The 15168-nt window shown below is 40.6% G+C and overlaps 2 protein-coding genes across 3 annotated transcripts in view; both read left to right on the forward strand.

Annotated features, from left to right (window-relative positions):
• The window catches only part of CCDC81 (coiled-coil domain containing 81), a 38157-nt gene extending 36694 nt beyond the window's left edge, over positions 1-1463 (forward strand). Inside the window, exon 16 of one of the 2 annotated variants that reach the window (XM_049713453.1) lies at positions 964-1090. Coding sequence is in view for 1 of the 2 variants with exons in the window: in XM_012533772.3 (XP_012389226.1) it covers positions 964-1105 (142 nt within the window). In the remaining variant the exon portion in view is untranslated. Of the gene's footprint in view, positions 1-963 lie in introns of both variants that reach the window. The other variant, XM_012533772.3, reaches the window with a different exon arrangement.
• An 8111-nt stretch (positions 1464-9574) lies between these two features.
• On the forward strand, positions 9575-14927 carry LOC101277262 (protein tyrosine phosphatase type IVA 1-like). Its single transcript, XM_049713469.1, has one exon. The coding sequence runs from the start codon at positions 10435-10437 to the stop codon at positions 10954-10956; it is 522 nt and encodes a 173-aa protein (XP_049569426.1). The 5' UTR covers positions 9575-10434; the 3' UTR covers positions 10957-14927.
• The last annotated feature ends 241 nt before the right edge of the window (positions 14928-15168 follow it).

A 15168-nucleotide genomic window follows, 5' to 3' on the forward strand; every position in this document is an offset into this window, starting at 1 on the left:
CTGTATGCAGTTTAGCTCATGATACTCGGTCCCATCGCCAAGGCAAGCCAGGTGGGTCTTCCCCTGCCTACTGCCAAGATTGTCCTTTTTCTTTCTTTCTTTTGATTTTTTGAATTTTATTTTATTTTCTTTATACAGCAGGTTCTTATTAGTTATCTATTTTATACATTTTAGTGTATATATGTCAGTCCCAATCTCCCAAGATTGTCCTTTTTCCTTTGAAGGCTGTCATTGATGCTGCTTTTTACAGAATCCCACCGTGTAGAAATTTTGATAACGTAGGGGAACACATCAGGGATTGTGCACATCCTGCACAATCAAGAAAAACTGTTGAAGTGGAAAACCAGTCACTGTCATCCCTTCATCTCTGCTTCTAGCTGCTTTCATCCTCTTTTTCTACGTCTTCACTTCCTCTCCTGCCCTTAACTCTCCAGAGGCCTCTGGCCCCCTGGGACTTTCCATTGAAGTCTACGCTTCATTGTCTGCTGGGGTGTTAACCAGCAGCTTAATGGCTTGATCTCCCTCTCAAATGCTGTCTCCCGGGGAAGCCTGACAGGTAAAGGCGCATCCACGGGACAAAGCCACAAATACTGAGGCTTTGGAGTCACCATCCCATTCACGCTGGCTGAGTGACCTTGGGCAAGTCCTGTGTTCTCTGAGGGTTTACGTGGGTGTGGGGGGAGGGCTGGGGTCAGACTGTTGTGAAGGCACCATGCAGAGCCTTTTATTCACTAAGGAAGGAGGAGAAGCAGGAGACGCCCGGCCTGGGGCGAGCAGCAAGGTAGCAGCGTAGAGGGGAGAGACTGCAGGTGGGAAATCACAGGTGGGCCGTAAGCTCCTGGAGAGCAGGGACCAGGTGTGACTTTTCTTTTGTATCCCTTCCATTGCACCGGCTTCCAGGCGAGGCACCCAGTAAGGACTTGGGGACGCCGGCGAATGACCCCTTCTTCTGCCTCTCCACAGGGCCCCCAGCAAGCTCTTCCTCCTGGACCAGTGTGAGAAGTATCGGCGGTGCAAGCAGTGCCAGAGGCGACCCTCCAACGTGGGCAAGAGCAACGTGTGGCCCCTGAATAAGTACATGCAGGGCTCCCTGCTGTTTGTATAAAACCCAACGTCTGGGCCTGCCTTTCCTAGGGAAAGTTTTTCTTTTTTAAACGTGCAGGGGTGATGGTGAAACTACATATTTGTACTTCAGAGGAGAAAAAATTATTGTGCCATTTGGGTGCTTTCAGGGGTAGAGGGAATTCCTACAGACAGGTTCTCCCCACCTGTCCTCCTCCCATCCCGCCCCAGACAACCCTGCCGCAGTCAGGCCTGAGAGACGCGCCCAGCTTCATTCTGGCTGAGGGGGTGTTGCTGACCCAGCCCTGCCACTCCCTCTGTGACTTTGTCTAAGAAACTTCATCTTTTCCTCATCTATAATGAAGTGTCGTAATAAATACTTTCTCCGTGTTTGGGCATAACGATTCATAGTGGTGAATTTTTTTTTTTTTTTTGCGGTACGCGGGCCTCTCACTGTTGCGGCCCCTCCCGTTGCGGAGCACAGGCTCCGGACGCGCAGGCTCAGCGGCCATGGCTCACGGGCCCAGCCGCTCCGCGGCATGTGGGATTTTCCCGGACCGGGGCACGAACACGTGTCCCCTGCATCGGCAGGCGGACTCTCAACCACTGCGCCACCAGGGAAGCCCCATAGTGGTGAATTTTACCACCCCTCCCCCAACTCTCGATTTTTTCCAGGCCTGGGGATGTGTGACCCTCCCAAAGGTAGGTTAGGCCATTTGCCTCCAGTGGCCAGTGCAATGCTTCTTGAATTTTCTAGCTGATAACACACCCGGGACTTGTTGGGACCTCAGGGAATATTTTTCTCTTGGTGATCTTCCGGCCAACCATTCCACCATCCAGGCATTTCTGCACCACGATCGACTGTAGGTTTGTTGTGTCCTGTGAGGGGAGCCTGGCTGCCTTGTCAGGGTCCATCTTCTTCTCTCATTGCTTCCCTTGCATCTATTCTTAAGCTGTATGTGCGGTGGAAGAGGAATAGCTTCCTGTTGAGGGACTGGTTTTCAGTTCAGGTGTATGTGTTCTCAATGCTTCATTTGCCTCCACCCTTTGTCTTTCCTCTCCCGGCCCTGTCCTACCACCTCAGGTGCAACAATTAACAAAGCAGAGTGATGTCTAGATTTCTGAGATACGAAAGCTGGCTAGAAAGTCCCTTAGACGCTTTGCTTTCTACCTGCCATATCGAGACATTGTTTTGCCCTACTCCAGATACAAAATAGGAATGTTTTGAGCCCTGAATGGTTAAGGGGAAAGTAGTCTACTCGAGTTGATATTGGGCAAATTTTGTTGCTAATGTTATCTTTTTCTATGGAAACAAGTATGCTCCCTGGTGACTGGAATTGTCTGGAACCTGCTCCCACCACTCCCTACATTACTACTTCCTTCCATTTCCTCAGAAGATCCCTCCATGCAGGTCCCATCCCCACCAAGCCATATTTAAAACAATAGCCTTTCCCCAGGACTGCTTGACTTGCTTGAAATTCATCCCTGCTCCATTCTTGGAGTATTCCTCTGTCTCTAATATATAATAAATCACTATAATAGTATTGTATGAATATTTTTTAAAAATATAGACCGCCTTGTCAAAGAAAAAAAAGATTTTAGGCAATTTTGATATGTTTAGGTGGTGAAAAGATCTAACTTCATAGACGTTTTTATTGTAGGAACTGACCTTATAATTTATTACCACAGGTAGCAGTACTGACTCTTACTGTGTGCCAGGCACCAAGCTAGTGACCTGGAGATTAAGACCTCATCAGTCCCTGCCTGCCTTCAGAGCATTCACCATGTAGTGCAGAGGGGAGATGGGACTAGAAAATCTCCCTGTAACAAGGTAGATACCTGATAGCGCTTTGCATTTCTTGCTATGGAAGAGTAAGGTGGAGTCCTTGCGGTCAGGTTAGCCTGACAGGGAAAGCTTTTGGAAAAGATGAGGCCTAAGCTGAGTTTTTAAGGAGAAATAGGTTAAGACGCCGTGCTTCCACTGCAGAAGGCCTGGGTTCGATTCCTGGTTGGGGAACTAAGATTCCCGCATGCCGTGCAGCCAGAAAAAAAAAAAAAAAAAAGAAAGCCCTGTGCTCCTGTCTATTGACGCTAAAATGGAGACATGGTTATGTGAGTTAGGTTATAAAACATAATTTTAAAAAATCATTCAACCATTTTAAGAATCAAATGTTACTACAGTCTTTCATTAAAACAGTTGATTTCATACAATAAAGAATGCACAGTCTTTTTTTTTTTTTGAGCAAGTCTTCCTAATTTGATATCTTTTTCACTGATCTTAACTGCTAATATTGTTTTAGCTCAAACTTGTTATGAGGCCACACTCAAATTAGAATGTCTTTTTCTAAATCAATTTGAATTACTATCATCAAGCTCTGTCATTTCTGGAACTACGACACTGCCAGACCAGCTTAATGTATCAAAGGATGCCCAATTTCAGTGGCTTTTAATGTTTTGGACGGTCACAGACTCTTTTGAGAATCTGATGGAAAATCTGGACTCTTTCCTAAAAATATGCACATTTTCATATACAATAGTTTGCATATAATTAGAGTTTTCCTAGATCACCTGGACCACAGGTTAAGAACTCCTGCTCTGGATGGCTTTCCTTCAATGTTATAACAAGCTCAAGTTATCAAAAGTGAGCAAAGTGTAGGACTTTGCTTTTGAAAATGCCCTTTCAGTTCTAGAGAACTATGTCCACTTTTGCCGTCCTTTTTGACTCTTCATAAAAATAGTGAGATGAGAATTGGAATGGCTGTTAGAAAGCACATACTCCAGTAGTTTTCAAAACTTTTTGAGTAAGACTCAATAAAGGAAATACATTTCATACTGAAACACAGAACCTATGCCCACACGTGTAATTGAGACAAAAGTTTTACAGGGTTATATTTACCCATCTGCAATGCATTTTGATAATTTCTATTTTATTTCATAAAAAAGTTTCTGATTAGACTGAACAAAATTGATTTAACAATCTACTAGTGTAAACAGATAATTTTCAGTTTGATAAACACAGTTTTAACCTAATTTTTCCCTCTCGCAGTACTTCATAGTTTGCTGGAATTCATTCGTGGTTAAGATAGTATTATAATGGTATTCGACCAGGGGGTTGAGGAATGTTTAGGTCCGATCTTGTCATAACCAGACTGTCTTGTTCTGAGGTACCCCAAGAAACTAAGGTAACTATTTGCCCCACCTTGTTAAAATCCGCTAGAGAATGTTGATCCTTATTTATTTATTAAGTATTTATTTAGAGCAAGCAAAATCTTGACGTTCAGGATGCAAGTGCTATCTCACCTTCTGTGGGTAGTCGTTGTGATGTCAGTTAAATTCTCAAAGTCTGTGTTTCTTTGGATCTGTTTTTCACGTGTGCCGCTTGGGAGTAAACCTGAGACTTGTACTAATTCGTACACAGAATTAGGGGATCTCTTTCTCCAGCTTTCTCCTCTCTGGAATTCCTTTCACATTCTCCAGTCTCTTACTCCCAGTCGTCTGGCTTTAAAGCCAGAGTTTCTCTTGGAGTTTTAGCTCCCTTCGCTCTCTCAAAGGGGAGCTAGTGGATGACAAGACAGAAACAGATAACAGAGATTCCTCCCACACTCTTCTGACCACGGGGTCCCTTTCCCTGCTTCCTCTGGCCAGGAAGACAGGACCTCTCAGGGTCTTAGGTGCTCGAATGCCACCACCACTGCTATTCCTGTTGCCACTGTGCAGCTTCGTGACTGCAGTTGGTCTTGGGGCCTACCAGGGAGGGGGAAAAAAGGGCTTTCCCTCTATACTCTAGCTCATATGGAACGCTTTTCCTGCTTCTCTGGCTAGAAAGAGGGGGTTTCTCTTGAGTTTAGGCTTTTTGTGTCATTCTGGATCGTAGATTGCTTTCAGGTCAAACCAGAAGAGGAATAAATTCCCCAGTAAATTCGTCACTACGCCAGTCATCCTTCAGCTTTTGATTTATTTACACAATCCCCCTGCTAGTGTTTCCTTTTCAGAGTCCTCAGGTAGTTGCTTTTTATAATCTGTTCAGTTACGTCAGTTGAAGAGAAATGCTATAGAGCCCTTACTCCATCTTGGCCAGCACCAGAAGCATTTTATTTTGGTTTTGAGTCTTTATTTTTCTTCCTTTCCCCTTTCCCCCAAATCAGGTGGTACCTCAGTCCTTTCATTTACATTTTATTAGTTAGGGTAGCACTATAACAGAGATCAAATACTAGTAGCTTAATCAAGACAGAAGTGCATTTTTCTCTCAAGAAACAGTCTAGAAGTACATAGACCCCGACAGTAGGGTGGCTGTACCAGCTTCTCCTGTGGTTTCCACCACTGGGTCAAGACAACTGCTCCAGGTATCATCTCCTAACTAGCAAGTAGGAAGAAAAGGGCAGGAGAGCAAGTGTGCTTTTTTTTTTTTTTAAGTAGTATAACCTGGAAGTGGTACCATTATTTCTGTCCACATCCCATTGGCCAAAATTTAATCACGTGGCCATACCATGCTGCAAGGGAGCTTGGGGAATGAAGTCTCTAGCTTGGTGGCCATGTGTGTAGTGAAATACTCAGGGAATGCTGATACTAAAAATGAGGGAAATGGATAGTAGTGGACAACTGCCAGTCTGCCATATCCTGAAATTTTGGGGGAAACAATCTACAAAATACCTAACAATGCTAGCTAAGATTCTTTTTAAATCTTAAAAAAATGTAAAGCTGCAAAAAAAGTCTCTAGAGGCAGACACAAAGTGGGAATTCAGAGAAGCAAGCATCAACCAATTACCTATGATCTAAGCCATTTAAATTAATGCTAGAGATAAATTTTTATTTTTGAAATAATTTCAAACTTACAGGGAAGATAAAAGAATGGTAAAAATATCACCCCCCATCCCCAGAACTAAGTAAGAGCAAGTTGCTGACATTTGCCCTATCACTTCTGAATACTTTAGCGCATAATGCCTTACAAATACGTATATTCTCCCATAAAACCACAATATAACCACCCAAATTGGAAAATTAACACTCATTTACCATACAATCCAAAAACTCAATTAAAATTTTGCCACTTGTCCCAGTAATGTCCTTTTAAGCAAAAAGATCCAATCAATGATCATGTGTAACATTTAGCTGATATGTATTTTTTTTTTTTCCAGGAATATCACAGATGTGATGCTAGGTTCCTTGCACTCCATTATATCAGGTGGTACCCAGTTCAGTCTGTCCCATTACTGGTCACGTTAACTTTGATCATTTGATTAAGTGATGCTTGCCAGGTTTACCACTATCAAGTTGTTTTTTCTTTTGTAACAAATTGGCATTTCGTGGTAGGTATTTTGAAAGTAATATCCCATTCCTCATTGAGTATCATCCACTAGTTTTAGCATCTATTGATGTTTCTTTGCTAAATGCATAATTATGATGATTGCTAAATACAGACTTTTCTAATTCCACCATTGCTGCTACTTTATTAGCTGGCATTCTACTATAAGGCAAAGTGTTTGCTTCTCCCTATTTATTTATTTATAGCAGTATAGACTTAAGGATTTTTATTTTATTCAATGACTAATAATCCAGTCCTATCATTGATATAAAAATCGTGATCAGTGGGAGCTCTTTAAGCTGGCTTCTGTTTTTTGTTTTGTTTTAAATAATTAAAAAAAAAAACTTAGAATGCTTTTAGAGAGTTCCTTGTACACTCCTCACCCACTTTCCCCCATTGTTAACATCTGTTTCTATGATACATCTTTCATAACTAAGGAATCAACATTGGTACTTTACCATTAATTAAACTTCACACTTTATTCAGATTTCACTTGTTTTACCCCAATGTCCTTTTGCTGTTCCAAGATCCCATCTAGGATACCGTATTTCATTTAGTTGTTGGGTTTCTTTAGCCTCCTTTGGTCTGTGCTCTTTTTGGTCTATGTCCTTTTGTCATATTCCTATCGTTTATTAACACCTCCATAACTTTGTCATATTAAGATGTTCCAGGCTACTCATTTTTTCTGCCCCACCTCTGGAATCAGCCATTTCCCCAAGGAGACGGTTTTTGTTTGTTTGTTTGTTTTAACATTTTTATTGGAGTATAATTGCTTTACAATGGTGTATTAGTTTCTGCTTTATAACAAAGTGAATCCGTTATACATATACATATATCCCCATATCTCTTCCCTCTTGCGCCCAAGGAGACTTTTTAAATGGAGAATGGTATTAACAAACCATGATCTGAGTGCTATTGTTCTCATCATTGCTATTGGGTTGTCATTGCTTCAGACCCTCTCTGCTCTCTGTGATAAAGCTGAGGAATTCAAACACACACACACTCATACTCATCTATATTTCTATATCTATATATTGAAATGATGACTTCACAGAGATACAACCAATTCTAACCCCAAATCCTACAACTAATTGTACTTTTTTTCCCTTTCCATATTTATAACTCCTGTCTGACAGTGAGATGCCTGATTCCCATTATTCTCAATGTAGTACTGGATAAATTCTTATGTAATCTTACTGGATAAACCCTTATGTAATCTCTGATCACCACTGCTGTCCCCCTATGTACATGTCCTCTGCACCCTGCCAGGGACCTGACAGCTGGTACTAGGCTGCAACTACCCCCCCACACCTTGCTTGAATGTCCTCCTCACCCTCTCCCCCGACTCCAGTATCTTCAGTGTCCGCACCTACTGCACAGACAGCTACCTTGCTCCCCTCCACGTAGTGGACTGAGTTATTAAAGAAGAAATGAAGGATGGAGAAAAGAAGAGCAAAGAAGGAAGGAAGAGGAAAGAAGGAAGAAATAGGGCTTTATTGTTATGGGCCAAGTATAGGCCAGGAAACAAAGCCTAGACATTTTAGAAAATGCTAAAGTTGTTAGAAAGGAAACCCGAAGACAGGGAATATCTTCAAAGGGCTATCTTCAAATAGCTTCAATGTAGAATTGTGTACTCAGTGGAACTATTAGAAATGAAAGCAAAATAAAAGAATTTTAGAATTAAATTTATTAAATTTTTTTGTTTATTAAACAAAGAAAAAACAAAAAAATCTGCCAACAATAAAATGTATTTTTCAACAGTGAGAAAATGCATATTTTCAAGATTATATAAAACATCAAAGTTGATCATATAATAGGAACTAAAGGAACCTCCAAAAGATGCTCTTAGATAAGGGAGAATAATCTTAGAAGAAAGAGTTGAGATGCAAGAAGAAATAGTGAGCAAAGAAATTGCTGACATATTGGGCAAATTTAAACAAACACTGATTTTTATAAACAATGTAATTTGTGGGGTTAAAAAAATACTTGACAACATTAATAGTTAACGCATGTTGAGTTCCTTCATGAGGTGGGAAAAGATTTAAAAAAATATTTATTTGGCTGTGTCGGGTCTTAGTTGCAGCACGCGGGATCTTCCTTGTGGCATGTGGGCTCTTCATTGTGGCACGTAGGCTTCTCTCTAGTTGTGGCGAGCTGCCCTAGAGCACGCGGGCTCTCTAGTTCTGGTGTGCGGGCTCAGTAGTTGTGGCTGGTGGGACTCTCTAGTTGTGGGCATGGGCTCCAGAGCGCAAGGGCTCAGTAGTTGTGGCACGTGGGACTCTCTAGTTCTGCTGCATGGGCTCCACAGCACGTGGGCTCAGTAGTTGCGGTGTGTGGGCTCTAGAGTGCGCAGGCTTAGTTGCCCCACGGCACGTGGGATCTTAGTTCCCCAACCAGGGATTGAACCCATGTCCTCTGCGTTGGGAGGCGGATTCTTAACCACTGGACCACCAGGGAAGTCCCGGGAAAAGATTTTGAATGTTTGAATTTTTCTAAGCCATTTAAGTACTGAAAGTATAGGAATAAGGTATATAATAAGACATACATATTAGAGAGAGACTCTAGGTCCAGAATTCCAGAATTCCAATCTCAGCCCTGCCAATTACTAGCCGTGTGACCTTGGGCAAATAACTTTTCTGTGCCCAGGGTTTAAAAGTTGTTTTCATCATAACAATGGAAATAACAGTATCTAATTCATAGGGTTGTTGTATCAAATGAAATTATGTAAACCTATTCAGATTTAGAACAGTGTCTAAACTATAATAACTGCTAAGAAGTTTTAACCACAATTACAAATTTCCAAAACAGTGGAAGGAAAATATGGATTTAGGGGGAATCTTAACCCGAAAGAAATCAAAAGATAAAAAAAGAAATATAGACATAGGTCAGATAACAAAATATGAGAAAAACAGATGCAGAGATAGCAATAACATTGTAATATAAAAGAATAAGACAATATAATGTAATAAAATGATGTAAATGGACGAAGTTCTTCAGTAAAGACAAAGTTGGTCAGACCAAATTGGAAAAAAGCCTAGCAATATGACATGTCTAAAACATGAAGCCGGTGGAGGAAGACATAGCAGAGTCAATGGGCGGGATTCTTCCACTACCTTCCCTTTCCCGCCCGTTTTGGCCCCCCTCCGTCTCTCTTCAGCCTCTTGCAGGCTTTGTCCCCCACCATTCCCATCCTCAAGTCCGTCCTCAGCCTCTTTCCTCCCCAGCAGGAGGCGGGGAGGTGAGAAGGCTCAAGCTGCAGCCCTCCTCCCTACGCCAACAAGCTCAATCCCCGCGGCGGCCGTGGTGACGTCTGCGGGGGGCGGGCCCCACGCCCTCGCTCTCAGGTTTTTGGCCCGCCCCGCCGCGACTGGGGAAGAGGAACGCACGTCACGCCGGCTATAAAAGGCAGGGCTTGCGACGCAAGAGCGCTTCGGCGCGCGCGGATTGGGTCTCCCGAGGCCGGCGCTGGGTAGAGCTCGGAGCCCCGCCGCAGCCGCAGCTCCGCGACGATCACTACAGCTCCCTCCTCAGCAGCCGACGCCACCGCCGCCTGTACCACGGAACCGGCTGTATGATTAGGCCACAGTCTTTAATGAGTAAACTAAGTCCTTCCCGTGGTGGTCTTGGTCACGCATTTATGGAGTTTCTGAAGGGCCCCGGAGAGTACCGCCAGGCGCAGCACGACCTTTATGAGGACAAGTGAACTGTAGAAATTCGTTGCTACTCCACCAAGAAGCCCCCATAGGCGCGGTCATCCTGGACACAGAAGTGTGGGATTGAAATCATCAGAGCATTTAACAGAAATTACGACCTGGATGGGGTAAACCTCGGTGCTCTTCCTTTCCATTGACTCAGTATTATGAACTGAAGGATGGCTTCTTGTTAGGAGGTTCATTTCATTTCCTGTTACTCCCAATTGCATATCCAGAGCATTGAGAATTTCGAGTGGGGCATATTGGAGTAGACTTCTGTTTCTTTACATCATTTCTGCATTCAAAAATTTAATTTTTTTTCGTAACCGTATCGAGTTTTTTTTGTGTGTGGTTTTTTTTTTTTAAAACTAAAATAACATGGCTCCACTGAACCGCCCAGCCCCTGTGGAGGTCACATACAGGAACATGAGATTTCTTATTACACACAATCCAACCAGTGCAACCTTAAACAAATTTATAGAGGACCTTAAGAAATACGGAGTTACCACAACAGTAAGAGTATGTGAAGCAACTTACGACACTGCTCTTGTGGAGAAAGAAGGTATCCAGGTTCTGGATTGGCCCTTTGATGATGGTTCATCACCCTTTAACCAGATTGTTGGTGACTCGTTAAGTCTTTTAAACATTAAATTTCGTGAAGAACCTGGTTGTTGGATTGCTGTTCACTGTGTTGCAGGTCTTGGGAGAACCCCAGTGCTTGTTGCCCTGGCACTAATTGAAGGTGGAATGAAAAATAAAGATGCAGTACAGTTTATAAGACAAAAGCGGCGTGGAGCTTTTAACAGCAAGCAACTTTTGTGTTTGGAGAAACACCGTTCTAAAATGCGGCTGCGCTTCAAAGACTCTAATGGTCATAGAAACAACTGTTGCATTCAATAAAACTTGGCTGCCTGCCTCATGCTGTTGCCTTGGAAGTCAAACTTGAGACAGGACTTAATTTATCGTACATATTAGCCAACATAATAGGCTTAATGAATGACAAGTCTAATGAAGCTTCCATAGGAATACTGAAAAGCCACAAGCTTGACAGAATTGCAGCCTCTCTGTTTGGCTTACTACTATCCCCATGCCAGAAACAATATATAAGAAATTGAGAGATTAGGTGCCAAAATACTCAGCACAATACTTGTATATTTTTAGTATCATAAAGAATTAAAATCCTAGGAATTAGGAACAGCACTGTAAACCATATGTGGTTTATTCCTCCAGTCATCTCAAACATTGCAAGTAAGACCTATATGGTTATTTGTCTGCTCCTTTATGTTTACCACCCCACACGTGTACCAGTATGCATCAGGTTTGTATAACAAATGATTTTGTTGAATTCTTACCAAGACTTATGGTGATTATTTAATGTCTTTCTATAAATCTCATTTTGTGCTGTTTTGAAAACCTCCAGTTTGAAAAAGATCACACCTCTGGTTGAAAGTTCATGTAAAATATACACCATAGAGAAGCATATGTGTGTAATACCTTCAGACAAAAAAGCCTTACAGTTACTTTGTTTACACTTGGGATCCAGTTTTAGAGGGGAGGGCCTGAAGACAGAATGGAAAGAGGCTATGGAATATTTTTAGGATTCCATACTAGAAATTCCATGTTCTCTTTGTCTTGTGCAGGATGTATAGAACAGGTCCTTTTATTTAGTAAACTTTAAAGGTAAAGATACTTTGTAGCAAAAACATTTCAAAAATTTCTGAAGTTCTTATAATTCTTCGCCATACCTATTGGAAGTTACTATTATTTTTGTTTTAAGTGTGATATTTTTTTCTTTGTCTTTCCAACCGAAACAGAAGAGGATTTCTATTAATGAACTGATCAGACATCTAATATTTTATATAATTTTGAACTGTGTAACAATATTTGGATATTTGATACTTTGTTTTATTATGTAATTGATAAAATGGTGGTATGTATTTGTGTTAGTTCAACCATATATTCATAGTGTCTGGAAATGTAGTTCTCTGGGAGAAATAATTTGTCAGTATTCACCATTCTCCAACTAGTACAAGAACTTAAACATCTAAATAAGGAATTATAGGAGAGAGACAGAGACAAACTAAGCAAGATGGTATAGCTTTGTTAATATTAGTAAAAGTATAAGCAAAGGTGTTACTAGAGATAAAGAAAATCATTACTTAAAGTTTCAAAAGTTTCAATTCACCAGGAAGTTATAACAATTCGAAATTTTATGTATCAAATAACATTGGTTCAAAATCCATAAAGCAAATATGGAAAGAACTACAAGGAAAATTGACAAGTTTACCATAGTGATAAGTTTTACTATTTTTCTTCCAGAAACAGATCAAGTAGACAAAAATCAGTAAGGCTATAGATTTGAACAGAACAATTAACAAGTTTGATCCCATGAACGTAAGAAGGCATTGCATCCAACAGTGAGAATCCATATTTTTTAAGAGTACATGAAATATTTTATTAAATTTGACTATATATTAGATCATAAATAATTTCATCAAAATTCTAAAATATTTGAATAACACATAGTGAGTTTTCTGACTACAATTCAATTAAGTTAGGGAAAAAAAGTAGTATCATTTGGAATTTTGAAAATCTGTGTCTAGAGACTTCCACTTCTAGATAGGATGTAGTAGGTCATGGCAGCCCAACACCCTCCCTGCAACATCCAGAAAAATATGGATAAATTACAAAAATCATATGTTTAAAGACATATGGGAGCTGTGAAAGCAGCAAAGACTAGATGAATAGGAATTCCAGAGAGGAAGGAGCTCTCCTGAGGTGAGTGGCCATTTTGTTTCCTGCGGGTATTTACCGATTCTGGACATAGACTAAGGAAGGATCTGTCTTTGTTCTTACAGAGGGTCTCCACTGAGGGAAAGAGAAACCCAGCAAGGCTTTAGATGGTCATGTGAGGCTGGTGCAACAGATTGGAAAATTGAGAAGCTTGGCTTGTTTCATGTTGCAAGTTGAGTTCCTCAGGAAACAGGTACTGAATCTGAGATTTGCCTCTGGAAGCTTACTGGGGAGTCATCTCAACAACACTTGAGAGGGAGCAAGAGAACCAGGATGCTGCAGAAGTTGAATGGTGATACATACAGTTTCAACAGTGACCTTAGCCAATCTCCCAGGGAGCTCTGAAGCTGGGATGGCCATGTAGAGATGTCTGCAATTGTGGCAAGGGGGTTGGACCTTTGGACTCGAATCAACCAGTCATTGGATGCAGGCTGTCCCTGGGGATAAGGGCATAACCTTGGATGAAGCATCTTCCTTCAGTCAACTGCAACTCCCAGCGGGGGATGCAACTGTGAGCCTTCAGCTGATAATACTCCTGGCAGCTGGCCCTGAGTAAGTGTTTCAGACCTTTAGAGGGATCTGGGTGGTACAAACACAGCATCCACTATACTAAATGACACTTGCTGAGTTCTGGGACTATGTATGAGAGGCTGGGGAGTTAGAATGAAGACTTTTAAAAGACAGAGGGAAATTTCCCTTAACCTCATAGTGCTTAGGAGACAAAGCCCTGCTAGAAGAGGTTTTAATTCTCTCCAACACTTACTGTCTGTCTTTTTTATTACAGCGATTCTGGTGAGCGGGAAGTGTTATCCCAGTGTAGTTTTAATTTTAATACAACTAATGTTGTTAAACATCTTTTAGTGTACATTCTCTCACATATCTTTGTTAGTACTATGTCGATTCAAATATTTTGCCCATTTTTTCAGTTGGGTTTTTTTGTCATCCTACTGAGTTGTAAAAGTTCTTTACATATTCTGGATCCAATGCCTTTATCAGATATATAATTTGCAAATACTTTCTCCCAGTCTGTTACTTGTCATTTTTTTCCTTATTGGTGTGTTTCAAAGTGCAAAAGTTAAAAAATTTGGTGAAGTACAATTTATCAATTTTCTCTTTTATGAATCACGCTTTTAAATTGTATCTAAGAACTCTCCTCAATCAGTCACAAAGATTTTTCTGCTATATTTTCTTCTAGAAATTGTATAGTTTTAGCTCTTACATTTAGATCTGTGGTCCATTTTGAGTTAATTTTTGTATATGGTGTGAGGTAAATGTCTATATATATATATATATATATTTTTTTTTTTGGCATGTGGATATCCAGTTGTCCCAGCATCATTTGTTCAAAAGACAATTCTTTCCTCCATTGAATTATCGTGGTAGTTGAAAGATCAATTTACCATGAATATAAGGACTTATTTGTGAATTCTCAACTCTGTTCCATTGATCTATATGAGCACACTATCTTGATCACTGTAGCTTTATAGTAAGCTTTGAAATTGGATCATGTACTTCATTCTTTTTCAAAAATTTTGGCTATTCTAAGTGCCTTGCATTTCCATATACGTTTTAGGATCATCCTGTCAATTTCTACAAAACAAACAAAAAAAAGCCTGCAGGGATTTTGATAGGTATAGTGTTGAATTTATAGATAATTTGGAGAGAACTGCCGCCTTGACAATATTGAGTCTTCAATTCCATGAACATGGAACATTTCTCCATGTGTTTAAATCTTTAATTTCTATCATCAATGATTTGCAGTTTTCATTGTACAAGACTTGCACCTCTTGAATTGCTTGAGTATTTTTTCTTTTTGATGCTATTGTGAATGGAATGTTTTCTTAATTTTATTTCTAGATTGTTTGCTGCTAGTCTATAGAAATACAATTGATTTTTGTATATTGACCTTGCTTTCTATGACCTTTCTAAACTCATTTGTTAGGAGAGAGAGAAAGAGAGATAGGGAGGGAGGGTGAGAGCGAGAGCAATGCAAGTGCTATTCTATTCTTTGGCATTTTCTGCTTATAGGATTATGTCATCTGTGAATAAAGGCAGTTTTACTCTTGTTTTTCCCCCCAGTCTGGATGCCTTTACTTTATTTTTCTTTCTTTATTGAACTGGCTAGACCCTCCATGTTGACCAGGAATGGTGAAAACAACTTCCAGATCTTAGGGAGAAAGTATTCATTCTTTCACCATTAAGTATGATGTTAGCTGTTGGTTCTTGATCAGGTTGAGGACATTCTCTTCTATTCTTAGTTTGTTGAAAGTTTTATCTCAAATGGGTGTTGGGTATTTTAAAATGCTTTTCCCACATCCA

This window comes from Orcinus orca, chromosome 8, assembly GCF_937001465.1.
Source record: "Orcinus orca chromosome 8, mOrcOrc1.1, whole genome shotgun sequence".
Classification (NCBI taxonomy): domain Eukaryota; kingdom Metazoa; phylum Chordata; class Mammalia; order Artiodactyla; family Delphinidae; genus Orcinus; species Orcinus orca.